This window comes from Tamandua tetradactyla, chromosome 2 (assembly GCF_023851605.1).
Source record: "Tamandua tetradactyla isolate mTamTet1 chromosome 2, mTamTet1.pri, whole genome shotgun sequence".
NCBI classification, from domain to species: Eukaryota; Metazoa; Chordata; class Mammalia; order Pilosa; family Myrmecophagidae; genus Tamandua; species Tamandua tetradactyla.
In genome coordinates, this window is record NC_135328.1 from 152291564 (window position 1) to 152318260 (window position 26697).

The 26697-nt window shown below is 40.2% G+C and overlaps 1 protein-coding gene and 1 non-coding gene across 2 annotated transcripts in view; one reads left to right on the plus strand and one right to left on the minus strand.

Moving 5' to 3' along the window:
- Positions 1-26697, plus strand: part of FNDC1 (fibronectin type III domain containing 1) — a 112616-nt gene that overhangs the window by 18134 nt on the left and 67785 nt on the right. The window contains exons 2-4 of the mRNA XM_077149399.1: positions 16307-16501; positions 18852-18938; positions 19340-19408. Coding sequence (XP_077005514.1) covers positions 16307-16501; positions 18852-18938; positions 19340-19408 — 351 coding nt within the window. The remainder of the gene's footprint in view (positions 1-16306; positions 16502-18851; positions 18939-19339; positions 19409-26697) is intronic.
- Positions 7237-7343, minus strand: LOC143675154 (U6 spliceosomal RNA). Its single transcript, XR_013171398.1, has one exon. It is a non-coding gene; the product is annotated as a U6 spliceosomal RNA (small nuclear RNA).

A 26697-nucleotide genomic window follows, 5' to 3' on the forward strand; every position in this document is an offset into this window, starting at 1 on the left:
TGAAAATGTCCAAATTAATGCACCAACAGGAGTTTACCTTCACTCAAGAAAGGCTGATGCTGTCTGGAACACCTCTGTCAGTTGGGAAGGCACGTTGCATGCATTTGCTGGTCCCTTGATCCTCTGCTCTGTTGCTTTCAGCCTCTGTTTCCTGTGGGGGTTCTTCATAGTTTCTCCAGGATTGGGTTTCATCTCTTGGCTACATTTGATTCTCTACAGGTTCTGGCTTGTTTAGCATCTCATGGAAAGGTACACGGCAACATTTGCTGGGCCCTGCATCTTCAAATGTCTGGGCTTCATATTTGGCTCTGTTGAATCTGTTCTCCAAGTGTCTGCTCTGAATCTGAGGTTTCTCCAAAATATTTCCCCTTTTAAAGGACTCCAGTAAACTAATCAAGACCCACCTGGAATGGGCAGAATCACATCTCCACCTAGTCAGAAAGACCACACCCACAACCGGGTGTGTCACATCTCCATGGAAAGTAATCCAATCAAAATTTCTACCCCCATAATGTAGAATCAGGATTAAAAGAAACATGGCTGCTCCCCACCCACAAGTTTGGATCTGGAAAAAAGACATGACTTTTCTGAGGTACATAATAGTTTAAAACTGGCACAGCATTATCAAAATAAAAATTCCCCAAGTGCATCCCTTAAAAATAACAAGCAGTCAGAAATTAAAGTTGAAACAAAGCAGCTCTCGTTCGTATCATGGCAAATCATGGGAAAATGTATCTTTATTTTATGGATCCTGAAGTGGTGGTATGAGGTGTCAATGGATTGGGCTACTAAAAACATAATATCTGATGAACAGTGGCATAAACCAATAAAGGAATTGTTTATCTTACTTACCAATACACTTGGGAGTAGAGAGACTAGAGCTGGTGCAGTGGTCCACTCAGGCTATCAGGGAGCTAGGATTTTTTCATTTTTCCATCTCTGGCCAAGTTATCAATCTTAGCTTTGTAACCTCATGTTCTAGGAAGGCTGCTGAATCTCTAACTGTCATGTTGGCATCACAAACAACAACAACAAAAGTGGAGGAAGGTGACAAAGGACCAGAAATGCATGACAATTGAGCCTGACCTCTTTAAAATGATTTCCTAGAAGTGGCAAGCAGGAACTTCCTCTTATATTTCATAAGCTAGAATTGATTACAAGGCCATCCCTAGCTGCAAGGGATGCTTACAGATGAGTCATGAATTTTTAGTATTCCAGTCTCTAAAATAGAAGACAGCAAGGAAAGAAGCTGGAAATGGCTCTTGGGCAGCCAATCCACAGTGTCTACTGTGGCAGTGTCTGAATTTTTTTTTTTTTTAATTTTTTTTATTAATCAAAAAAAAAGAAAAGAAATTAACACAACATTTAGAAATCATTCCATTCTACACATGCACTCAGTAATTCTTAGTATCATCACATAGATGTATGATCATCATTTCTTAGTACATTTGCATCGATTTAGGAAAAGAACTAGCAAAACAGCAGAAAAAGATATAGAATGTTAATATAGAGAAGAGAATTAAAATAATAATACTAATAAAATATATATATATAAAAAGGAAAAAGAAAAAAACAAAAACAAAAGATACAAACACACAAACAAACAAACAAAAAACCATATTTCAGGTGCAGCTTCATTCAGTGTTCCAACCTAGTTACATTACACTTAGGTATTATTGTGCTGTCCATTTTTGAGTTTTTGTATCTAGTCCTGTTGCACAGTCTGTATCCCTTCAGCTCCAATTACCCATTATCTTACCCTGTTTCTAACTCCTGCTGGTCTCTGTTACCAATGATATATTCCAAGCTGATTCTCGAATGTCGGTTCACATCAGTGGGACCATACAGTATTTGTCCTTTAGTTTTGGGCTAGACTCACTCAGCATAATGTTCTCTAGGTCCATCCATGTTATTACATGCTTCATAAGTTTAGTCTGTCTTAAAGCTGCATAATATTCCATTGTAGGTATACGCCACAGTTTGTCTAGCCACTCGTCTGTTGATGGACATTTTGGCTGTTTCCATCTCTTTGCAATTGTAGATAATGCTGCTATAAACACTGGTGTGCAAATGTCCGTCTGTGTCTTTGCCCTTAAGTCCTTTGAGTAGATACCTAGCAGTGGTATTGCTGGGTCGTAATCCATTCTGCCATTCTATGCCTTTTGATTGGGAAATTCAGTCCATTAACTTTTAGTGTTATTACTGTTTGGATAATATTTTCCTCTACCATTTTGGCTTTTGTATTATATATATCATATCTGATTTTCCTTCTTTCTACACTTTACTCCATACCTCTCTCTTCTGTCTTTTCGTATCTGACTCTAGTGCTCCCTTTAGTATTTCTTGCAGAGCTGGTCTCTTGGTCACAAATTCTCTCAGTGACTTTTTGTCTATAAATGTTTTAATTTCTCCCTCATTTTTGAAGGACAATTTTGCTGGATATAGGAGTCTTGGTTGGCAGTTTTTCTCTTTTAGTGATTTAAATATATCATCCCACTGTCTTCTAGCTTCCATGGTTTCTGCTGAGAAATCTACACATAGTCATATTGGGTTTCCCTTGTATGTGACAGATTGTTTTTCTCTTGCTGCTTTCAAGATCCTCTCTTTCTCTTTGACCTCTGACATTCTAACTAGTAAATGTCTTGGAGAACACCTATTTGGGTCTATTCTCTTTGGGGTGCGCTGCACTTCTTGGATCTGTATATTTAGGTCTTTCATAAGAGTTGGGAAATTTTCAGTGATAATTTCTTCCATTAGTTTTTCTCCTCCTTTTCCCTTCTCTTCTCCTTCTGGGACACCCACAACACGTATATTTGTGCGCTTCATATTGTCATTCAGTTCCCTGATTCCCTGCTCAAGTTTTTCCATTCTTTTCCCTATAGTTTCTGTTTCTTTTTGGAATTCAGTTGTTCCATCCTCCAGTTCACTAATTGTAGCTTCTGTCTCTTTAGATCTACCATTGTAGGTATCCATTGTTTTTTCCATTTTTTCTTCTTTGTCCTTCACTCCCACAAGTTCTGTGATTTGTTTTTTCAGATTTTCTATTTCTTCTTTTTGTTCAGCCCATGTCTTCTTCATGTCCTCCCTCAATTTATTGATTTGGTTTTTGAAAAGTTTTTCCATTTCTGTTCGTATATTCAGCATTAGTTGTCTCAGCTCCTGTATCTCATTTGAACTATTGGTTTGTTCCTTTGACTGGGCCATATCTTCAATTTTCCGAGCGTCATCCATTATTTTCTGCTGGTGTCTGGGCATTTGATCAGATTTCCCTGGGTGTGGGACCCAGCTGGTTGAAAGGTTTTTCTGTGGAATCTCTGGGCTCTGTTTTTCTGTTCCTGCCCAGTAGGTGGCGCTTGTGGCGGTCGTTTGTCTGCGGGGCAGTCGGCCCGGGAAACCGCGCGTGGAGGCGGGGGTCGCTGGCCGCAGCTTGGGGGAGTGCCGGTCCAAATTGCCCAGCTGGCCCGAGACGCCAAGCGTGACGGGAGGGCCCTGCTATCCAATGTTCCCAGTCAGACCGGGGAGCCACGTGCGTGGAGGGGACCCCAGTCGCCAGCCGCCCCAGCCGGGAAAACGTGCGCCCCTCGGGTATCTCACCGCAGTGGATTCTCCCTACCCGTTCAGCCGTTCCAGAATGGGGTACGCTGTCTTTTTGGTCTCTGTCGTGACTCCGGGAGCTGTTTTGTATTGTTTCTGTTTCTTTAGTTGCTTTTCTGGAGGAGGAACTAAGACCCGCGCGTCTTACTAAGCCGCCATCTTCTCCGGAAGACAGTGTCTGAATTTGATGCAAGCTTTTAAAGTGTTATAAATTAGTTGGGAAATTTGACTGGAATGGGGCTGTCAAAAATCCAGCTTAAAATGAGTCAGAAGATATCTTGAAGGGGAAGCCAGATTCATTTAGCGAATATCATCTGGGCAAACTAGACTCAGTTACTATTGGCCTGAGATTCTGATTTTAATTTTGCCACTTGCTTTTTATTTTAATTCTTCCCAATTTTGTATTTTTCTGCTGTGTAGCTCTTTCTTGAGTTAAAGTGGGGGCAGGTGGAGCAGGAGGGAGAAATGTAGAAAGATAACGAAAGGAAATAATATGAGGTAAACTTCATTAATGAATAATCTTTCTTTCTCTCTTCATTCCATTTTTCCCTAAAATAAAAATAAACAAACTACATTCTTAAACATCTGGGATCAAGCTCTGTCAGTAAGGTACCATTAACCCTTGCTGTAAAGAGAGAGCCTCTGCAGAAGAGCCTTTATTTACTTTGCCAGCACTGTGAAATTGTAGCTACAGGTAGGGTACAGATGGCCTGGGGGGTGGGTGGGGGTGAGGAGTTGGGGACCAAGCCCTGAGGAGAAGGGGAACAAAGGAGAGAAAGAGCTGTGGATGCAGCATTGGGACTCTTTCCTGGGGGGGGGGGGGGTTCCTGTATTGGTGGGGGGTGTGGCAGATTCGTGTGCATCCACCTTAATGCTAGACCCAGGCAGAGTCAGGTGACACCAGGATTTTGGGTGGAGTTTACTGAAGCCCAAGTGCCAGGATCACCTTGGAACTCACCAAAGTGGAAAACACTTGCACAGAGACTGGGGAAGGTGGTAGCAGCACTGACAGTCTTGAGGATATGGAAACGGACACTGACAAACTCTATTTAAAGATTAGCTAGTGGCTCCCCTTTTGAGATTAAACTTCTTTGAGTTGTTGAAGAAACAATGTGACTCACAATTATGTTCAGTGACCATTAAGTGCCTTTATAAGCACTTTGGCATGTGAAGTTGGCCTTGAAGTCTGAATGAAATGGCGTTTTGTTAGCAAAACTGGAAGATGTCACGGGGGGCCGTGGGCAATGACAGGGGATCCAGGTTTAGCTGAGAACCTCAGTAGGTAGCAGGAGAGGTGAGCTTGAGCCAAGGGAGTTCCTGAGAGCACCGTAGTCCAGCTGGTGCCTCTGCTCATCTGTAAGTGCTGATGGCAGGGAGTAATGGGGTCTTTCCAGCTCCATAAGCAAGAGCACCCCTGGACACTGGAGGGGCTCTAGCTTCTCCCGCAGTTATTTGTATGTATCCTCACCTGGTGAATACAGCAGGGGCTTTTTTGGAGACAAGTTGATTGAGCTTTGAGGAGTGTGAACCAGGAGATAAAGTCTGGAGACGAGGTCTGTTTGCTTCCTTGCCCTTGATCTCCCATGGGTTCCGGGACATCTGGTTGCTTTGTGCTCTCTCTGTGATGTCGGAGAGCCCTGTGTGGCCTCCCATGGTGGGGTCAGAGGTTTTATTGCTAAAGCACTTTCACCTCTCTGGAGTGTTCTGTAAGTTTAGAGATTCTGAAGACCTGGAGTTTGATTTTATTTTTTATCCAGTTATCCCTGAAGAACCAAATGCAAACTGTGGAAACATTTTTATTGTTCCTCATACACAGAGTGAGATGTCAGAAGAAGAGCCAGGCTATTATTTTAATGTTCAGACCATATCTACCCAGTGTCAGCTTTCTAGGTGGAAAATTCAATCAAGGTCTGTAAATGTTACTAACATCAGTTTTATGTCTCACAAACAACCCATGATTGGGTGGTGCAATGTTGGCTCAGTGGCAGAATTCTCTCCTGCCGTGCCAAAGACCTGGGTTCGCTTCTCGGAGCCTGCCCACGCCCCCCAAAAAACAACCTATGATTTAGTTCAATTTTTTTTTGGTCATAATTATTTGGCAAAAATGTAATTCCAACAGCCGTTTGAAAGATATTAAAAATTCTGTGAGTCATCTCCAAGTTTTTGTTCACATGTTGCCCACCATCTGGATATTTCTGAATTTCTGTGCTGTATGGTCATACGGATAATAACTGAATTTCTCACCTTTTCTGTGAGCAGTCAGAAGTTGTATATCCTATTTCTTCCTACTCCCAAGCTATACTGAAATTTTAGTACATCCCAACCATTTTGGTTTATCTGTTGGATTTTTGTAATAGATTTGTGATTACACTGAGATCTGTGTTTTCATCATTTCAGAATCTGGGAAGTATTTGACAGTTTTCAGTGGAAAGTATAACTTGAATTTCAAGCAAGAATGAAATAGAAAAACATACATAAACATGAAACTTTTGTTGCATTAAAAGGCAATCCATGATTTACTTAAATAATTTTAGCATTTTTGGGGTTTTAAGGTCCAGTTTATTTCAAAAGCACTTAACATTCCTTTTGGTATTTTCTTCATGTTTAAGGTTGTCCTTACCTGCTTCTCACCATCTCCTGCCAACGTGGTTAGGCTCCTGAGCCAGCAGTGAGGGGCGGCAGCAGGGTCAGATGGGATTTGCCTTACTGGTATTCTCTTTTGGGGATGTGTTGGCTGGCTTTTTGTAACCAAATGCACTGACTGCGGGGGAAGCATCAGTTATTTTTGACTTTAATAGAAGATCCTGATTAATAATATATTGATCCATCAGGCTTTGCCTGCAAATGACAAAGCCTGACTTGAACCGATTTAAATCCCAGGCCTCATTGCCCTATGTAGCCAAACCAAGGAAGGGCAAGGGGGGATGCTGGTCTCTGTGATGACAAAGACCAAGGTTCTGCCATCAGCCAGACTCTCTTCCTTTTGGTCTCTTCTCTGTGTGGTAACTGGAGTCCCGGCCACTGCAACTCCAATGAGATTTCACCGTCACAATCTCCTCACTGGAAAACAAAGTCACCATCCCTCATCCAGCTCCAGTTAGAACAATTCCAGGAAAGTCTCCCAGGCTGGCCGGGGTCCCAAGGCCACAGGGTTGCAGGTTGTTAACCAGTAGAGTTGAGGAGGCTTTATTTTTTGGGTAGGCAGAAATAGTATATGTCTTTTATACAACTCAGTTTGGATTTGCTGCCTTATGACCGTTTTAAGGTTTGGGGACATTTTTAAGAATTTAGGCAAGAAGGAAGCTTTGAATTCAACTATTTTACTTTCAGGGAATCCTGAAGAATCTACCTCAATTCCAGAGAGAGATAATAGAGGCTACAGTTACTGAGGGAACTCAGCCTCCATCTAAGCATTTTCATGAATAAGAAGTAAGGGAGGAAAAGATATTTGGGTTTTAATTTCTATATTACTTTTAAGTAATAATAAGAAGAAGTCTTAACTTTTAGACTTTAAATTTTCCCTGGGAATTTTGCAATGGGAGGGATTTATGTTAAAATTAAAGTGAGACATTTTTTATGTTACTGGTATTGTATTATCAGAATATGTTTATGCTTTCCTTTTTTTCCTCTTTTTTTTAATTAAAAAATATGGAACGCTTCATGAATTTGCATGTCATCCTTGCACAGGGGCCATGCTCATCTTCTCTGTATCATTCCAATTTTAGCGTATGTGCTGCCAAAGAGAGCACTATGCTTTCATTTAATCTCATTGCTTAAACTTTGGTGAGCTACTTTGGACATATGAGCTGGGCAAAGTTTGGGATTAGAATAGAATTGCCTGGGCATGGATTTTCAGCCTCGAGTTCAGCTTGGTTTGGGGGTTTGTTAAAACATGAGTCTTACTCATTTTAGGACCTTCTGGGAGTGGGGGTGAGGTGGGGTGGGGCAACTCTTACCTATAGACCCAGGAAGATTCAGGATTGGGCAGTGGTTAGCACTGGGGGAAACTCATGAAGGTGGAGTAAGTCTGTCCTGACCAACTCTCCTAATGGGGCAGCCACAGCCCAGCTTGACCACAACTTATGAGATCAGAGAACAACCAGCTGAGGTACATCAAAGGGGAATTCCATTTTCCTCTCTTTATGTTTCACCAGTATGATGTCACTAGAGTGACACTCTGGTCTCTCTCCTCCCTTCACACCATGAGGTAAACTCTGTCTAATGGGTGAATGGGGAGAGTCTGACAACCAGTAGTCTACCCTCCCCACCTGGTGGTGTTAATGGATCTGAAGCCAGAGAGCTGTGCACTCTCCTTCCTGGGGTCTGTGTTCCCACAAGGAGGCTGCATCTGTTTTTTCCTGGTTCCATGTGTGAGCTCATGGGTGGAGGCTAGGCCTGTGGCTCTCTGTCCCTGCCCTGTGAGGCAGCTGTCCTGGGATATCTGTGCTGCAGACTTAACTCTTCCTTCTGTGTTCATCGGAAGGGCCATAACTGGAGAGGGGAGAGGAGGAAGTAGGAAGCATGACTGTGGTAGCACCACATTTTCCAATTCAACCTTATCCATAATAAACCTGGTTTTTGATTTCTACCTGACTACTTTCTTATTTTTTTGAATTCCTTTTGAACTCAAATGTTAATAATAAGCTCTTCTGTGCCCCATGCTTAAAATTCAGGAAAACTGCCTCATACATTTAAACATGTCAAATAGAATGGATTGGTTATTTATCAGAGCAGTAGAGACATATAGCCCCTTTCTTATTACTTGCCCAAATATATTCCATTTTCTATTTAAACTATAACAGATGTGCTCTAAGACTCATTGGATTGTGTAGCAGAGTATGTGTATGAGTTTGGAGGTCCAAAGCATGTTTTTCAAAATCTGTTATTGAAAAATGATTTTCAAATCTACTCAAACTCCTTTTTAGTTTCTTGAGTAATTTTCTTCAAAAAAATTTGGTAGAAAAACTAAGAAATAGCATTCACTTTTCTTGCAGCCACAGATTCAGTAATTGCCTCAATTTTTTAGTGGATTATTCTTCCTCAGCTGTGGTTTTAGCATTATTATCTACAGTGATTGTGTGAAGTTAGCTCTGTTTCAGTGCAATCAAAAAAATTAAAAGACTTAACCATGTTTATCAGTTGCTGTTTTGTTTCAAGCTTGTAGATTGACTGTAAAACAAATTAAAAAGTACTCAATTCATTCATCTTATATTTATTGAATTCCTGTTTAGTGCCAGCACTTTCATTGGTATAACATATTTCACTAAAATCACTCAACTTCAAAAGTTATGAGGGAACAAATACAAATTAAGCATGCCAAGTAGGAATGCCAAGTAGGAGATGGTTCTTTCTTTGTTTCTCCCCATTTACTAGTACTCTTATAACTTGTCTCTTTCTCAAATCTACTTACCATCTATCTTTCTCTTTTAGTTCCCTGGGGAACTTAATGAAGTTAAGTATATGCCATTAAAAAAAATAAAACCAACAGAGAAAGAAACAAATGGAAACAACACTTTGGATCAAGGAAGATTCAGTTACTATTTTGAATCAATCTTCTAAGCTTGTTTTGTCCTTGAATTGTGTCATTATTGAATTGCTTTGATCACTAATTCATTTTATTAGTTGATTCTGAACTTCCCTTGTTTTTATTCTGAGAAATAGCCCTTAATAAAGTTCTCTTCCTAGGAAACATATTAGTTGTGTCCACAGTAAATATTTTTGCAGTCTTGGGCATGGCCCTGAGCATTTAATTTGGGTGTTGGTGATGCTCAAACCAAGAAAGATATGGAGCAGAAAGTTATGGAGTTTAATTTTGAAAAGTTTCAGTTTGAAACTAACATAAGATTGTTAAACAGGCAGTAGGACAAGCGGAAACCATCAGTATTGTTAGTAGTTGAAACATCTGTTGTGTCTGAAACCTCCATCACCAAAGGATGGGATGATTCTTCCTTGTTTCCTTGGAGCCCAGAACAGTTTTTATTTTATAGCCATTGGGTCTCTCAAGGGAGAGAGGGAGGTCTGGAGATGGGGTATTTTTTTCTTGAACTTTAGCTTAAGTCTTAAGGTGTTGGGATAGTTCTAATTCTTCTCCAGCCTTTAGCTTTAATCTTGATCCTTAGACACTTCTCATAGGCCCCCAGACTCACTGAGTCTTAGTATTGAAATAGGACAAGGGCAAGTTGTCTGGATCAACAACTAAAGAGTTTCTCCTAAGGCCAAGACAGGGTCATTGACTGACAGTCAGTGGTCAACTGGGCTGTGTGTGAGTTTCCCCACATAGGGTTTTTAAAAGTTGAATGAATTACAAATTCAGAGTTCTCCAGAGAAACAGGGTCTGTCTCTATCTATCTGTCTGTCTGTCTGTCTATCTATCTATGTATCTATCTATCTATCCATCCATTCATTCATCCATCTATGTATGTGTATGTGTGTAAATGTTAAGCAACTTATTATAGGAATCGGCTCATGCGACCACGGTAATTGGCAAGTCCAAATTCCACAGGGCAGCTGCAAGTCAGGAATGCTGATGAAAGTTTTGATGAATTCACAAGGAGAGGCTGGCTGGCTGAAGTAAAAAAGGAAATTCTTATTTTTGACTTTTGAAATAATCAGTTCTCCCTTTAAAGCCTTCAACTGATTGGCCAAGACGTCTTTCATTGCTGAAGGCAATTTCCTTTGTTGATTGTGTATGCAGCCAGCCATAAGTGCAATCAGCTGACTAATGATTTAAATTCATGACATATCCTCAGGCCAGTGCTTGCTTGACCAAACAACTGGGCACCATAATCTGGCCAAGTTAGCGCATGAGTGTAACCATTAATGTAAAAATTGGGAGATTTCGTGCAAGTTTCATGATTTCTAACTTCTTAGGAAAAAAAAAATTATAATATCTGACATTCTTGGGCCTGAATTCCTTTTTGTCAACAGGTGCCTGAAACGAAGATGGAGTATATGTACTCCTTTTTTGCCAAAATATGTTTTAACTCATTTGATTTATCTTCTTGGTCTGAATTGTTTGAGTTTGAGACCTCTGAGTTGAAGTCATTAGTCTAAACCCTCCTGACTTCTTTCTCATCAGTCAGACAGGCTTTAAGTTAGCACCTGGTATATGGGCAGTGCTGGGTGTTGAGAGATATCAGAGTGGGGAGGTAAGCATAGGGCAGTGAGGTGTTGTGCCCCCATCCACCCAGTTGGGGGAATCAGGCCAGGTTGGCCTGGACTTCAGCCCAGGGATATAGCTCTGGACTCTGGTTTTCTGAGTTTCTTAGAGCTGAAGGATCCTTTGAGGCCACTCGACAGGAAGTGCAGACCCTTTAAGATAAGATGTTGGAACCCTGGAATCCATTTGGAGGCATTCTTTGATCTTGGACCAACCAGCCTCCTGGGGCCCTCTTAGGGCCTGGAGTTTGGAGCTAGAGCATAACACAAGATCTAGGTGCTGACGATGCCTTCATTTTCCATTCCCAGACAGACCCAGAAAAGTCTAGCCTAAGAATCACTGGGTAGCTGCTAGATCCCCCAAATACCATTTTGCCACCCAATACCTGGCTAGATATTCTTGAATCTGGGTAAAGCTTACTGTTATGAACTATGGAAATAACTTTGTTGTATCAAATTGCTTGAGTCATTACAAACTCTTGCTGGCTTCCTTCTTCTTTCTGGAGCGTCTTACCATCTGTCTCTGTTCACAAAGACAGCCTTGGATGGGTGGAGATGGGCAAGGGCACAGACAGGAAATTCTTTTTATTTAAGCTAAAATCCCTTAGGCTACTGCTGAAGCTCATTTCCCTTTTTTGTATTTTAGAGATAGAAAAAGAGCTTGTCAACACCCTAACCTGCCATGCATGTTTTAGCACAGCAAAGTTATCTCCCAATATTCCCTTGAGTAGGCTATATAATTACTGTTATATTTAAGTTTGAAGTTTCCTTTTCTCTTTTGGGAGATAGTTTGTAGGGTTATGGCTTTAAAAGAGGTACTCAATATTATCTTCATTGATGAGAATACTAAATCATACTATGAAAGATTATGCACTTCATTTATGTACCAGAGATGGCAGTCTACTGTAAGTTTCTGAGAACACAGGATGTGGAGAAATTGGAACACATGTTCATTGTTGGTGGAAATATAAAATAGTGTAGCTGTTCTGGAAAACAGTTTGATGGTTCTTCAGAAATTTCAACCTAGAATTACCATATGAGCTCACAATTCCACTTCTAGGTATATACTTCAAATAATTGAAAGCAGGGACTAAAACAGATACCTGTACACCAATGTTTACAGCAGCATTATTCACAATAGCCAAGAGGTGGGGAAAACCCAAGTGCCTATCTACAGCTGAATAGATAAAATGAGTTATACACAATGGAATATTATTCAGCCATAAAAAGGAATGAAGTTCTGATACATAGTACAACATGAATGGACATAAAAAACATGCTAAGTGAAATAAGCCAGACACAAAAGGACAGGTATTGTATGATTTCACTTATATGCCATATCTAGAATAGGAAAATTCATACACAGAGAGAAAGTAGATTAGAGGTTTCCAGGGTCTGGGGAAAAGGAAAATGAAGTGTTACTGCTCCATGAGTACAGATTTTCTACTGGTAATGGAAAAATTTGGAAATGGACAGTGGTAATTGGTTATACAACACTGTGAATATAATTAATGCACTGAATTATAAAATGGTTAAATGGCAAGTTTATGTTATATATATTATTTTAAAAAATAAATAAGGAGTGACTTTGTCATCTTTCATCTTAGTCGTACCAGAATGCTGAATCCTGGATCACACAACTGATAATGCAGCTGACGCACCCTGAAACCACTTTTACACTTTGTGCCTTTATTTCACTTTATGGAATGAAGTCATGGTACCATCAAAGCAAACATCAGGAATAGTACCCAAATTGACATACATCTAGCAACTAATGAGTTTTCTGTTTATGTACATTTCCTTTGCGCCAGCCTGGAGTGATTATTCCTCAGATACGTGTTGGTTTCAGGAATTCATTCAGTATTTAAGGCTTCTGGAGATGAAGGGTGAGGTGGAATGTTTTGGCCCAGACAGGGTGCAGCTGCTGAGAAACCGAAAAATATATCAGGCACAGAAGCTGACATAGGTTTACTGGGACTTACTAACAAGAGAAGTTCTCCAGTGGCAGCTGTTTGGAAGTTTTGCGTGGTGGGGGAGCGCAAGGAGGAATGTATGATTTTAGAATAAAGATATTCCATATAGAGTGAGGACATTGGGTCTCTAGTATAATTATTAAGGGGGTCTAAAACCTAATGTTTTACTAGGATTAGCGTTTAAGACTAAGATACAATCAATGCCATTTTACATCTGTGCTTATATTTACAGGGAGCTTTGTTGTGGGCTGTTTAAGAGGGGTCTGGGCCCTGGGTCGCCACATGAAAAGACAGAGAAAATGGTCTTTTATTGAGCTTTCCTGATCTTTTTTTTTTTTAACCCAGGTCTTTCTGGGCTAGGCATGGTTGGTGTTTACTCAGAAGCATCAAAAGTAACACCAAAAAAATCAAATAAATATCAAAATTTATGGTAGTGGCAGGGAATTAAGTTATCTCCTAATCAAGTCACTGTGGTATTTCTTTACCTGACCGAATGTGTGCATTGGGGATAGCGGGGTAAGAAGGAGTAGTGGTATAGGCCTACGGCTGTTTGAGAAACTTAAATTGAGGATGACTGATCTTACAAGGAATCCACTCACTGTAGGGCTATATCTAAGGTATGATTTCAGCATCCCCCAAAGACCTTTATGTTCAAAACAGTCTTCGTAAGGTAACTCTCTAAGGCCTAAAATGTCACTATTAGAAAGTCGTTCCTTTGGTTTAAGGCTTGGTGGAAGGTATGAAAGTATTCCCAAGAGACTGCGCATCATTCATTCATTCCATTTCATATGAGAGGGGTTGGGGTGAGATGTGGAGGAGGTGAGGACCCACGGTGTGCAACTGCTGGACCTGGTGCTAAGAGTGCCCCCCCCCCCCCCCCATAGAGGAGACTGGCATGGGGAGGTGTGATGGGAGGGCGGTAGAAACGGTAAACGCCAACTCAGGAGGCCTCACAATTCATTTTGGGATGGTAGGGCCTTCTTAAATGAGTTCATTTTCAATGGATTTGGTGATTTATGATAAAGGACAGTTTCCGAAGGTCTGAGGGCTGTGCAGAAGTGTGTGGCTTTGGGGTATGACCAAGCCAGGTTTGCATTTGCCACTCGCTCTCACCTTTGCAGTTTCCTTAGCATCTCTCCTCTAGGCCTTGGCTTCTTCATCTGTGATGTGGCCAGGGTAAATAACACCTCCCAGGGTGTGTTTTATGCGTGCCTCATGCAATGATCTAAGTTTAAATGTTTAGCGCAGTGGGTGGCCCATAGTAGACATTCAATACTCACCATCCCTTTTCTGTCGGTTTTAATGTCCCATTTTTATATGTTTCAGAGTAGACAATATACTGTATTCCCTTTTTCTTAACATACAAATGCTGGCACAGGGCAATTACTGAGCTGAGATATACCATTTGATGGTACTTGGTCATTGGCAAGAGGAAAACTAACAAACGCATGCTTGGACACACTTGGAAGTTCTGATTTGGATAAGCAGAATGAAATGATGTTCGTTAAACTTTGGCAACCCAGAAGCTTTGAAGTATTTTCCTCTGGCCCTTGTCTTTACTTTGTTCATCTTATCAGAGCACCTTGATGTTTTTGAATGGTTCTCCTTATTCTCGGTTGATGCAGCTATTTGAAGCTGGACTCTGGATGTGAGTTGGAAGTTATGCTATACTGTGTTCAAAGATAAATGCAAGGCATAGTAGGGAAGAACAATGCAAATATTTATAAGTTGTTCCTTTCTGCTATCGGCGATAAAAAGAAATCATCTCAGGCCTATCCGTTGTATACTGATGCAATCACTCAATCACTAGTGCCTAATAAAATTTGTGATGGTGTATGAATCTCACGTCTTATGTTTCAGAATGCCTGTTGAAGACCTAACTTTCCTTAAAGGAGATTTCAAATTAAGCTGTAAAGAAGAGAGTTTTTCATTCATTAATTTATTTTCTTCCTTGGGAAAAACACCTAGCCATGATTCCCTTGACAAAGTTTTTGGTTCCTTGCTTTGATTCTTCTGTATACCTTTTGGTCAGTGGTCAATGTGAGATGTTTGATTCCTGGGAATGGTTTCTGCTGTTGAGGGAAATAGGGATTGCAACTGGAAAAAGTTAGTCAAACAGAAGGCATAGAAGCAGGAGAGGCTTTTGCAGCGACTTCTTGACTGAAATAAAAGAAACTGAGGGAAAAGAGCCTCTCTTTTCTCTGGCAATGAAAATTCTGAAAACCTTCGTATAGGCGAGAAAGGGTACATGAAATTGTTGAAGAATAGCCATTGTTGCTAAGATTGCTTACCTGTGATTTCTCCCATCATGATTTATAGGAGTCTCACCTCTGAAGATGGGAGGAAAGCTTTTTGGTCTGTGACCCTAGTGTGACATGGTGCGTTTATCTCTGTTACGGGTATTCATTTTCTAATAATTTGTAAATCACCCAATTTGGATTTTTTCCCTCTCCTTTGAATTTCTTTAAGCAGAGGTTCAGGAGTTCTGTTCTTTGCTAACCAATTTACTCCAGAGGCAAAGGGCCACTTGGGGAGGAATAACTGATATATTTTAGAACCATCTGATCTTATTCTGTTCAGAATTTTCATTCAGTCTTAAAATCACATACTAACCAATGTATGCATCATCATGAAACATTCACCCTCCCTTTCTTTCTCCATGAGATTCCAAATTCTTTTTTCTTAATGTTGCTAAGTTTAAAGGTTTTTGTCTTATTTAGGTTCCTTTTTTCTTTCCTGAGAGCGCCTTGCATCATTAGTCAGTTTCAGATCCAAGTTTCCTCAAAATATGTTTGAAGGTTGCATAACTGTTTAGCATACATTTATTTATATTGTATTACGTGACAATATTAGTTATATAGTGAGCTGAGTGTTTTTGTTTGTCAAAATCTTATTTTGAAAATCAACATTGTATTTTTGGAACTCTTTAACTTATGATAAAAAGTGTAATTGTGCTTCCTAATCACTTGTCTTTCTTCTTCTGGACCCAGATATTGAAACACTTAAATTAGGTATATATAAGCATCAGATATGTAGATAAAACCTGAGATTTACCTCCCTTTTAAACTGTTATGTCCTTAGTTCATTTTCTTCATGGAAATGAACGCTTCTTTTATTTCATTTTGAATACAATGGATATTATTCCTCAATTATGATAGCTTCATATTATTTTTCTTCTCAGAAAGTTTTAAAGATATTGTCCAATTCTATCATGCGAGATACCGAAAGTTTATTCAACATACGAATGCATCGAAAGAATATGTCAAACTGCTAATTTGCTGTTCTTGCAACAGCAAGGCCACATAATCAAGCCAGAAAATGCCAAGTATTTATTTTGATTTATTTCATTTTTGGTTTAAATTTACCACCCACAGTTATCCAAAATTCATAAAAGCTTGTGGGTTTGGTATGTTTGTTTTACTGCCATACAGTAATGATGTCCAAATACAACTATAATTAACATCTTTAGAACCAAGCAGATGAAAAAACACTGAACATTCATAGTATCAGAGAACACTGAAAAAAATCCATCTTCCCAAACTGCCATTACCATCAGTTTGATAGTTGCACTGTTTGCGTAGTTGATCACCCACTGAAGCCAAGACATGTGAAACTGCTGTCCACTAAAATGGGCCTGAAAGTCACGTGGGACCCGCCCAAAGATGCTACCAGTAGACCCGTGGAGCATTACAACATTGCCTATGGGAAGTCACTGAAAAGTCTTAGCTACATCAAGGTGAATGCGGAGACATATTCCTTCCTTATTGAGGATGTGGGTAAGTGATACTATGATCTTGTTCCCAGTGAGGTTTAAGTGTAAAACAGCATTCTCAGCTACAATTTTGGGTTGACTGTTCGTGAGACAAAATGTGGTATGGGCTCAAGGTTCCTAGCGGTTCTTTGGAACCAGCAGTCAAGTTCTGAGACTCTTCTCACCGGTGCTGTTATTTAAAGCCCTTTACCTTGCCACCTGGGCTTTCCCATTGTGCATTTTAACTCAAGTCTCCCAGGCTCTCTCTCCAAATTGATGTAGGAAACAACTTTTAGGTTTTAAGTATGGTTTTGGAAAATATGTTGATACCTTTTGTTTTTCCTTGTAGAAACTTGCCAAGTGGAGAACTTAACAGACTGATACTGAGATTTCTAATTTAGAAAACAATTTAATAGTTAGGGACTACTTAAGTAGTAAGTCCTTGTAGAGTTGTGTGATATGGCATTCTGAGCCATATCTGGTTCAAAGATGTAATATTTTCCCCCATTTACTTTGATTTTAGAAGTTGGGACTCTTTTAACTTTTGCCTATATATTTTGTTTTTTAAGTGTTGATGTAGATGGGTTTGAATCTAAGCTATAGGTTGCATCCTCTGGATCCCCTGTCTTCTGCTTTTTTGATTCCTGTAGCTTGAAACTCCATTTATTCTACCATCATCTTTTGGCCTAACCTTAAGATGGCTAATAAGGAAATAACAGAAACCAGCATCTATGAAAACCACACTCACCCCCTGCGCCATGCAGGCATCTTGCTGCCGTCCTTCTGTGGGTCATAACCAAGCCATGGTGCCTCAGCACTGGCCTCCTGGCCACAACCCACCACACTCATTCCTTCTCCACCTCCTGCATTATGATATTACACCCTCTGAATAACAGAGCAGCAAGTGTCTAAAAGAGGGATAAAGGAGACCAGATTCTTTTCCTCACTGCTTCAGCTAAAGGCACATTTCTCTGAGGCCACATAATTGTTGTCCTCCCCCACCCCCATTGTCCAACCCTGAGGTTAAATGGGGATTCTCTTGAACTGAAGGCATGATCAGGGTCTTATTTGCTTGTTCAAAACCTGGGTTGTTATGATTGCAGCAGAGAAGAAAAACATGTGTAGAGAGAGCTAGGGAGCTCATTGGAAAATAAACAGTGTCTCCCGAGCAACTTTCTGATGAGCTCACTGTGCGGGAATCAGAGACATGTGTATTAAATCTCTTTGAAATACAAATAAGCTCAGAGCAAATAGAGAAAGTGCCTGGCAAAGCATGGTTTTGCATCTTGTCTGAACCTTGAGCATTTCCCAATTAGTCCAGCAGGTTGTGCCAAACCCTAAATGCCACCAAGCCCTGCCATGGCCAGGCAGAAAGCATACTAGTTTCCAGCACCCCAGGAACCCAGCCTCTATGACACCAGCTGTGTCACTGTTCTGGGGTCTCCAGCTTGAGAACTGAAATTTTGTCAAAGGAATACTTCTCATGTTGAGAAATGAAATGAACATTAATAGCTTTGACAAAACTACTTCTTACCTTTCCAACTCTCTGTACTCGCAAATGTCCACAAGCATTCATCTCTTTAAGGAGTTGACACCTTCAATACCTTTTATAAGATACTGATTCCCATTGAGGAAAACCAGCACATTAGGATTTTGCTTTTAGAAGCTGCAGGATCAGGGTCCAATCACTTTGTTATGGAGCATCTTGGTTTTCTTTTGCATCCTGACAACTTTAGGAGCTCAAAGAAACCTCTGCTATTTAACCTTGAACCCTAGATGTAAATAAAAAAGTGAAGCCAGATTATCTCAAGATTAGCATTTTTAAGATCTCATGAATTATTTTGCCACATTTTTGTGCAACAGACAAAGACAACATGGAGGCATAGTAAGGAGAATATTTTATTGTAAAACAGAGAAAATTTCATAAGGCTTTATGAATTGCAAAGAAAATTTCTCATGTGTTAAATTTATGAGTTACGTTGACATTTTCTTAATATTTTCTGGAGATTTCTACTTGGTACTTCTATGGGAAAATATTATGTGTAGCTACTGACACTGCATGTTAAAACATTCAGTGAACAGAGCTTTCATATATCCTACTTGAATTATACATTGAAAAGCTTTTACTCTCGACTGTTCAGAAATCCAGATTTGTTACATGTGCTGTGTGTTTTGTATGAAATAACTTTTGTTTTCTTTGGGTCAGGTGCGTTTTAGTTGCCTGAGCGAAATGGGAGTGATTTTGATGAAAAAAGATAGATTTGTTGCTTAATTCAGATTTTTATGTTTTGTTATAACTGGTATAAGAAAGTTAGTGAATCTGTGACATTCTTGGAGGTTTGAAATGGTGGTTTGATATAAACCATATATTTCAGAGCCGGGGGTAGTGTACTTTGTGCTGGTTACTGCAGAAAACCACAGTGGAGTGAGCCGTCCAGTTTACAGAGCTGAAAGCCTACCTGGTAAGTCTTATCTAGAATTGGAGACTCCATTTTTGTTACTTAGATTGGAAGAGACAGCCCTCTTTGCTTCTTCAGGGCAGTACAGATTTAGAATTATTAAAGAGTTCTTGTACAAGGAAATTTAGACTTGTCTAAAAAGCCAAAAGATTGAAAAACTAGGACAGACTTCCCTTCTTTTAAAGCAATTTTAATGTAGGCTGTTAGGGTTTTGTCTGACATTTTTGAGTGCTTGCTAGAGTAAGTCATGTGCAAAAGATGAATAGTGTGTATTGTCCATAAAGTGAAGGTGTCCAGTCAGACTGTTGAATAAATCATTTAATATATGTATTAGGGTTGCACTGAAATGTGGAAAATCCAATAGTCCTCTTTTCTAATTATCAAGTTGCATTTTCCTAATTTAGGAGGTGAATGGATCAAGATTGATGGTTTGCCCATTAAGGGTCCAGGACCATTTAATGAAACCGTCACAGGTACTATTTGCTCATTTGGTTCGTGTCTTCACTGAAGCACAATCTCGCAAGAGGGTGGTGCTTCCGTCACACACATGTCCTCACAAATCTTCATTGAGTTGCCATCGCTAAACTAACACACATGCCATACATTTTTGGTCAATCTGCTCTGCACCTGATGTACCAGACTGCAGTCAGTGTTTCCCATCTCACTTCGTTCTTTCATGTTCTGATGTGGGGAAATGTCTGCATTTTCATCTCTTCATATGTTCACTGGAGATACCATTGTCCTGTTTGTTCACTGGCAAATATGGTGGTCGAGATGATGGCAGAACTGGCCCGATTAGGGTATCTGTGCCGTCTTATCTGTGAATGGCAAAAATGAATGGGACTCACCAAGTAGTGGCTTTTATTGACAAATATGTTGCATTGAGTTTTGCTGTTTTTTATTAAAGCCTGGGGATATTTTGTGATATGCCAGATAGCCTGCCTTTCATCTCTGCTCCATATTTGTAAATATGTGTGTTTTATCATTTGGATGTTGATGTTGTCTGGTCACATTGTTTTACTTATTGAGAGAAGTGTTTATGTTTCTTGCGTGTTTCTTGAATGTTGTTTAATTAATGGCGAAATATCAAATCAAATCAAGTGCAGTTATTTCAGAGCATGGTTGGATAATATCCCGAAAGCAGTATTGTGAAGAGCTATACTTTATTGTCACACACCATGTTTTTAAATAAATCAAACTGATATTGCTGAGAGGAAGGTGAGTATGTTGAAACCTATCAACTAATTGCCATAATCTGCTTCTCAGATCATATTTGATGGATGTATGCAGTTTTCTAAGTCTCTTTTGTGTGAAAAGGGGATGGGTGAACAAAAGCAATCTGAAAAGGAAACCTGTTTATGAGGAAAGATAAATTTAGATGATGATGGAGTGTTGTAATGAGCCTAATTTGTAGGTGACTGGAGATGAGGAAGGAAGGTTGGAAGAGAAATGTAAGAGGGAGGCATGGATTTTGGAGTCATGCTATGGAAGTGTTTTGAAGGGAGAGAATTAAGAGAGAAGAGCAGAAAATTTTTGGGAAACATTCATAGGCAAATGGTGAAGACAGTACACCAGGGAAAGGTGCAAAATATAAAAAGATGCTTATTTTGGAGATTGTCTAGCCCTGATGACACACATGCAAGTTCTCATAGACACACATAAATCTTTATTGATAGATGTACTGCACCTTGTATTTGAAAGTTTTATTTTGTATTTTAAAATACAATTCTATATTTATAATCTTCCTGATGAAGTTTCTGAATGACACTAATTTTAGAACAGGTAATTTTCTTACATTTTGCATTTTTATGCATTCTCGTGTGTGTTTCTGAGTAGGTACACATTACAGAAATTGTGGGACTCAGAGACCAGAGATACATATGTTTCAATTCATTATTGGTTTTCTGTACTGTGATTAAATTTAACTTCTCTCTGCAGGAACCTTTGCAGGCCCTGGTTGACAGAGAGTACTCTGCTACCTTTGTCACACATTTTGATAAAAAAGATACTAGAAGAAATTAAATTCCTAACTGAAAATAATTTGGAGCATATGATATGGAGGAGAACTTAAAAAAAATCCCACATATAACCAGAATACAGAGTTGGGGTTAAAATGTCCTAGGAAAAAAGTGGCATTTTGTTGTTCATAAGAATAATTTATAAGAAATTATCCACAAATGATCAACATACATATACTTGTACCTTTATTACGAGGCTTGCAATATATGCTTAGTATACTACTATTCTTAGATATGGTTAAATATATGATAAATCTGTTCAACAAAAGAAGAGAAGTGTTCTGAATTCCACTTCTCTTCATTAAAAGGAAATAATTTGTCCTCAAAATGTAGATATTGGCATTGGCAACTGGTGTAAGGCCTAAAGAGATTTGCTTTAGTGTGTTGAACTGACAGAATCTTATGTTCTTTTCGTGTTTTATTTGAAACTGGTGGAAAAACTTTTTTTTTTTTTTTTTTTTTTTTTTTTTTACTTGCTGGAAACAGTGGCTTTACTTCAAATTCCAGAAGGCCTCTTTTTGCTGGATTAAACCTATCCCGACCACAATGTCTTTGCCTAAAAATAGGGCTTTAATTATTTAATTGGTTCCACAAATATTCAGTGCCGTGATTTTCCAGGCACTGTTAGTTGCTGGAGATACAATGATGAACAAGATAGACAGGACTTGCCTTAGGGATGCTTATAATCTATTAGGAAAGAAAGACAATAAAAAAGCAAACAAAAAACAATGTAAATAATAATAAATTATTACAAAGCATTAACTGGGCACTGTGACAATAGCATAAGCCGGGTAGGGAACCAGGGGTTGGGTTCGGAGCCTGGAGGTGCTGCTAAGGTGCTCGCCCCAGATTGAGGTTATACCTGTGAAGCTGTGTTAGGAGGAGGAAGATCGTTCCAGGCAGACCTAGAGGTGGGCAAGACTGCTCAGGATGGTCAGTGATCCAAATATGAACATTCTTAGGGGTCACAAAGCGACAGGGCGAACAAATAATGCAACTCTTGGGAAGACATTTTGGTGTCCTCTTTGGGTAGCTCAGCTCATAGTCAGAAAATTTTCTTTGAGGGATTGTAAAATCTCTTTTGTTGGGATGTAAACCCATATCCCTATGTTCTGTCCCTGGGGAAGAGATGCCCCAACTCTACTGGCATCCTTGAATGCTCTTATTTAGCTTTTCTGCAGACTTCCTTGCTCAATTTTGTTTCACCTCTTTTATGTGGCTGCATATGGCTCTGGGAGTTAGGACAAGGGGCTCATCCCGATTCTGCTACCAGCCTGCCCAGTCACCTGGCTGGACCAGTTAATCTGCTTTCACCAAGTTCTTCATCTAGGAAGGGTTAGATTTTGGTGAATTTAAGCTCTGAATATTGCCATATATGTTTTAAATGATTTTATGGTTTTCTAAGAATCTAATCCTCTGAGTTTTTCTGAAACTATGAACCTAAACTAGACACAGCACTGAAATAAACATCTTATTTTATGCCTATTTTCTTTACATTATGTTTGAGTTCATGAAGCTTGGATAGTTACACTATAGCTCAGACTCAAGTTCAGCGAAGAGTTCATAATGACTCTTTGGTTATTTTCCGATTAATACTAGCATGATATTCACCTGTGTTCCATCCATTCCCTTCCTTATTACAGCCACCTACTGACTTCCAGGTTGCTCCCTACATCCAAATAGCCTTTGGGTACTTGGCTCAACATGTGCTGCTCCACGCCAAGCATCCTGGACAGCATCAATGCTCATGACGATGGATCGGTTAATATTCCATCTTCATGGTTCCTAACTGCCACCTCCTGCCTCTCGTGATAGAGTTTCTCCCCTCCAGTTTTAGAATTATGAAGTTCCCCTGACTACAATAATTTCACTTGTTCAACAGCCTTGCTTTCATAAGCTTGAGCTTTCAGACCTGATCAAGCTTTGGGTCATTAGACCCTTCCCAGTTCCAGAGGCTAGAAGCCCTCTCCTGCTTGTTTGTCCCTCACATTATCTGGGCTCCAGTATTTCACCCAAACTTACATCAGCACAGTGAACTCCCATGTTATTTGAGCTGCCTCCACTCTTTGGCCTGCTAAACTCCTCTCCAGGACCACCGGAGCTCTTTGTTTTCCTTGCTCCTGCATGCTGCTTTATGGACCTTGTGGGAGGAATCAAGACCCAAGCTGATCTGTATCATCATCATAACTTGTTGAAACTGTTTTTCTAACCTCATCTGGGTCTTCAGTACTGCTTGACAAGTATTCTCTTTGTTCTTACTCAGTTTCCCTTCTTTCTTTCACAGTGGCTGATCCAGAATGTTGCCACTTTTTTTGGGCCCCTTCTTCCACCTGTATTCCTCTCATGTCTAACAAATGACCTTTCTTTCTGCTTCCCCAGGAAAAGAGAGATCATCAGGGTGACATCCCTTATCTTCTCTCTTTTGACTTTTAAACATTCATCTCTTAAAGCTTCTTTGCAAGCATGATGAGACCCACGGGCAGGTGTGGGGTGCATTTGTCTTTGGAACCTTACCCTGAATCACTGGGTCTGGGTCAAAAAGTTGAATGAATTATTTCACCCCGATATGATGAAACTAGGAAAACCAAAGTTTGGAATCCTTACCATCTTATCTAGTACTCTTTTCATAGGAATTGTCTTTGGACATATGGAAATGGGTACCCCAAGCATGCACCTCTATCTTTTCTGTCACAATTTCATCAAAATGAGCACTCATCTCCTCATCTTTCCTATCTCTATTTAAATGTGAATGATGTGGAATTTGAAGATCTAAACCTGGTGTCTTGAGATAAGCTTTTTCTTAATCCACTGGTTTAAGAGCACGATTAATCTGGCAAATCATAATCATTGACACTGTTCCCATCTGAATGTCTGGGTCAGGCTTTAGATTTAGGCCCTGACAAGTAGCACAGGGATGAGCCAGTGCCTCAGCTGGAAAATGATGAGATTCAACGAGAAGCTTTCTAAGGTTCTTTCCAGCTTTGTAATTTTATGAATCTTTAAGTGGACCAATTCCACTACTTTCAATGAGTGATTCTAAGCCTGCTGTGCAATTGGGAACCGTTTGTATTATTGCATTATTGAAAAATGGCTACTTAACTATTTATTCACCCTCCTTTGACTATTTTCTGCCAGCAAATCCAAAATTCATATTAGGTAAGGGAAAAAACCCTGGACCCCAGTTTGTGTGTTGGATATGTGCACACAAGATGCACAGAATAAACAATGGTTTCCAATATTAAGTTGGAGAGTGTCTCTCCCAAGGGCCCCCTTTTCTGTGCTGCCTGTCCCTTCTCTTTTTGCATTGGCAGGAGTTCTGCCAAATGAGTGAATGGAGACAGCTGTGCTGATTTATTTAAACTGACATGTGTCACTTTCACTGTGGGCAAAAGATGGCACACAGTAAATGATAGGCAAATCACATATGGCATTGCTGCTTCAGGGACTTCATCAAATAATGCTGAAACCGAGACCGGGGGGGCGGGGGGCTACTGTGTATTTGACCAGTGCTTAAAGTTTATCTCAATTCAAAATTTTTTATTCATTAATTATGAGTTGAAGACTATCTTCTTTTCACAGACTAATTTCAATAAAGTATTTGGCCAACAGGGAATGAAAAATGCCTGTGACACTATTTTCTCAGCTGTCTTATGCGGTTATGGGTTTAATTCAGATAAGTGTGCAATTTTCAGGGCAAAATCAGTTTCTGGTTTATGGCCTGAATAGTGAGGTCCTCAAGGGTAGGGCCCTTTGATTTATTCGTCTTTGTATCTCCAGAGCCCAGGGGCACACGCATAGTAGATGCTCAAGAAATATGTGGAAAGGATTTGGAGGCGGTCTCTGCTCCATGGGAGAGGACATGAACCCCTGGACAAGACATGGGTGCAGGACGGTGGCAGAGCTGCCCTAAGCAGATCAGGGTTGCCTCTGCCTAGTCTAGGTAGGAGCTGATTCTGGGGGTGACTCTGGGCAGGTCAGGTTGTCTCTTCACAACATGGTTTTAGCATTCATCAGAGCTCTTAATTCTTGCCTCCTGTTACTTTGAGGGGCCTGGGTAAAGAATGATGTTTTATGCATTTGTCTATTGGAGTTCCTCAAAGATGGAATATCTGTGGCTGGTCTGTGTAGATGAGTTCTTCATGTAATCAGATGTGTCTGCTGTGAGGTAGCCCTTCTGCCTCTTGGGGAGCAGGTGCCTTCTTCCTGAGGCACCCAATCTCTTTATGGGAGCCTCTTAAGCTGGAATATGGTCAGACTACCCAAACCTTAGAGCCCGTTCTTTCACAATAAAGAAGTGGGTGATAGAGTTTTCTGTGGGATGCCGTTTAATTTAACTTAACCAGATGTCCTTGGGGAGTAGCAAAGAACTCCAGAGTTCCAGCCCGTAGTCCTTAGAGAAATGCTGTGGAACAAATTCAGGGTGATCGACCTGGCTAGAAAAGGAAAAGCTTAGTAGCAGCCTTTCTCCTACAGCAGGGCTTAAATCAACATTTTTGTGGTGTTTTTGTGGCATTTCATCAAAGCAGCCTGTTATAGTCTACATCTATGTATGTCAGTAAATGGTCATAGAATCTTATCCTGGGAAACGAGCCACTGGGAGGTGCAGCCCCTTTTTTCTGATGTCAGTGCTCATGTTTATCTCGGTGGCTAATTATGGGCTCCTCAGGAGACCTGAGGGGGCAGAGGTTGGTGAAAGTGGTGGAGAGATGAATTCAGTCTGTGTGGCCTTCAAATGAAGTGCTTTGCTGACTTTGCCTTCCTATCCTGGAACCTAATACTGTTTAATAAAACCGAATACTTCTGATGAGATCAGCATGTAGGAGACCAGATGCCAATTTTTGATGGGTTCTTCACTGGGGGCTTTTCTTTTGATGTCTGAGAGAAAAGGAGGGAAGAGAGGGGACTGTGATGCCTCCTAAGAGGGCCTTGGCTTCTTACAGAAGATCTATCAAAATTCCAATAGTAGTCTGGAAAGTGAGCACTTTCTTTTTGGGATTATCAACCTACTCATATAGTGTAATTGGACCTTGTCTTCGTTTATGGTATGTTGGATAACAATGAAAAATTGAAGTAACCGATAGTCCTGCAACCAATCAAGGCCTTTTATTACCAGTAAACAGCTGTTTGGTATTTAACATTCTATTTCCAGATGAAACCACTACAGAAGAACATTAGAGACTAAAATAGACAAATTTACACAGCAACAACAACAAAAAAGACCCAACCCCAACAAACAAACAAAACCCACTTGAATTGAGACTGGGATATTGAAAATTTTTTCCTCCTAGTTTGCGTAGTCAGTGAGGTGCTCTCTCTCTGTTACTGGTAGATGCATAGATGCAGAAGTCTTCATTTCAGAGAAATTAGAAAAGAATTATTACTTCCTTTGCCTTCTGTGCCATTCATGGGACCTCAGGAAGTATAGCTGATAAATATAGCTCTGTAGCCCCCATGTCACCTATGGAGGAGACTTTCACAGCTGGCCACCGGAGATTCTTCTCTGATGTTCCACACTGTGGCAGTGGGGACTAGACTAACAGTGGGAAGTGAAGGAGCTGGGTAGACCACACACTCAGAGAAGGGCTACCTCAAAAGCTCATGTTGCAGGTGGCACAGTGAAGTAAGAAGCTGTGAGGAGTGTGAGATAACTGAGGAAGCTGGTGTTGTCTTCCAGGCTTGTGGATAACCCATTGCTTGTTAGTAGGACACAAAGACTTTAGATCCAACTGCACAGTAGTAAAATA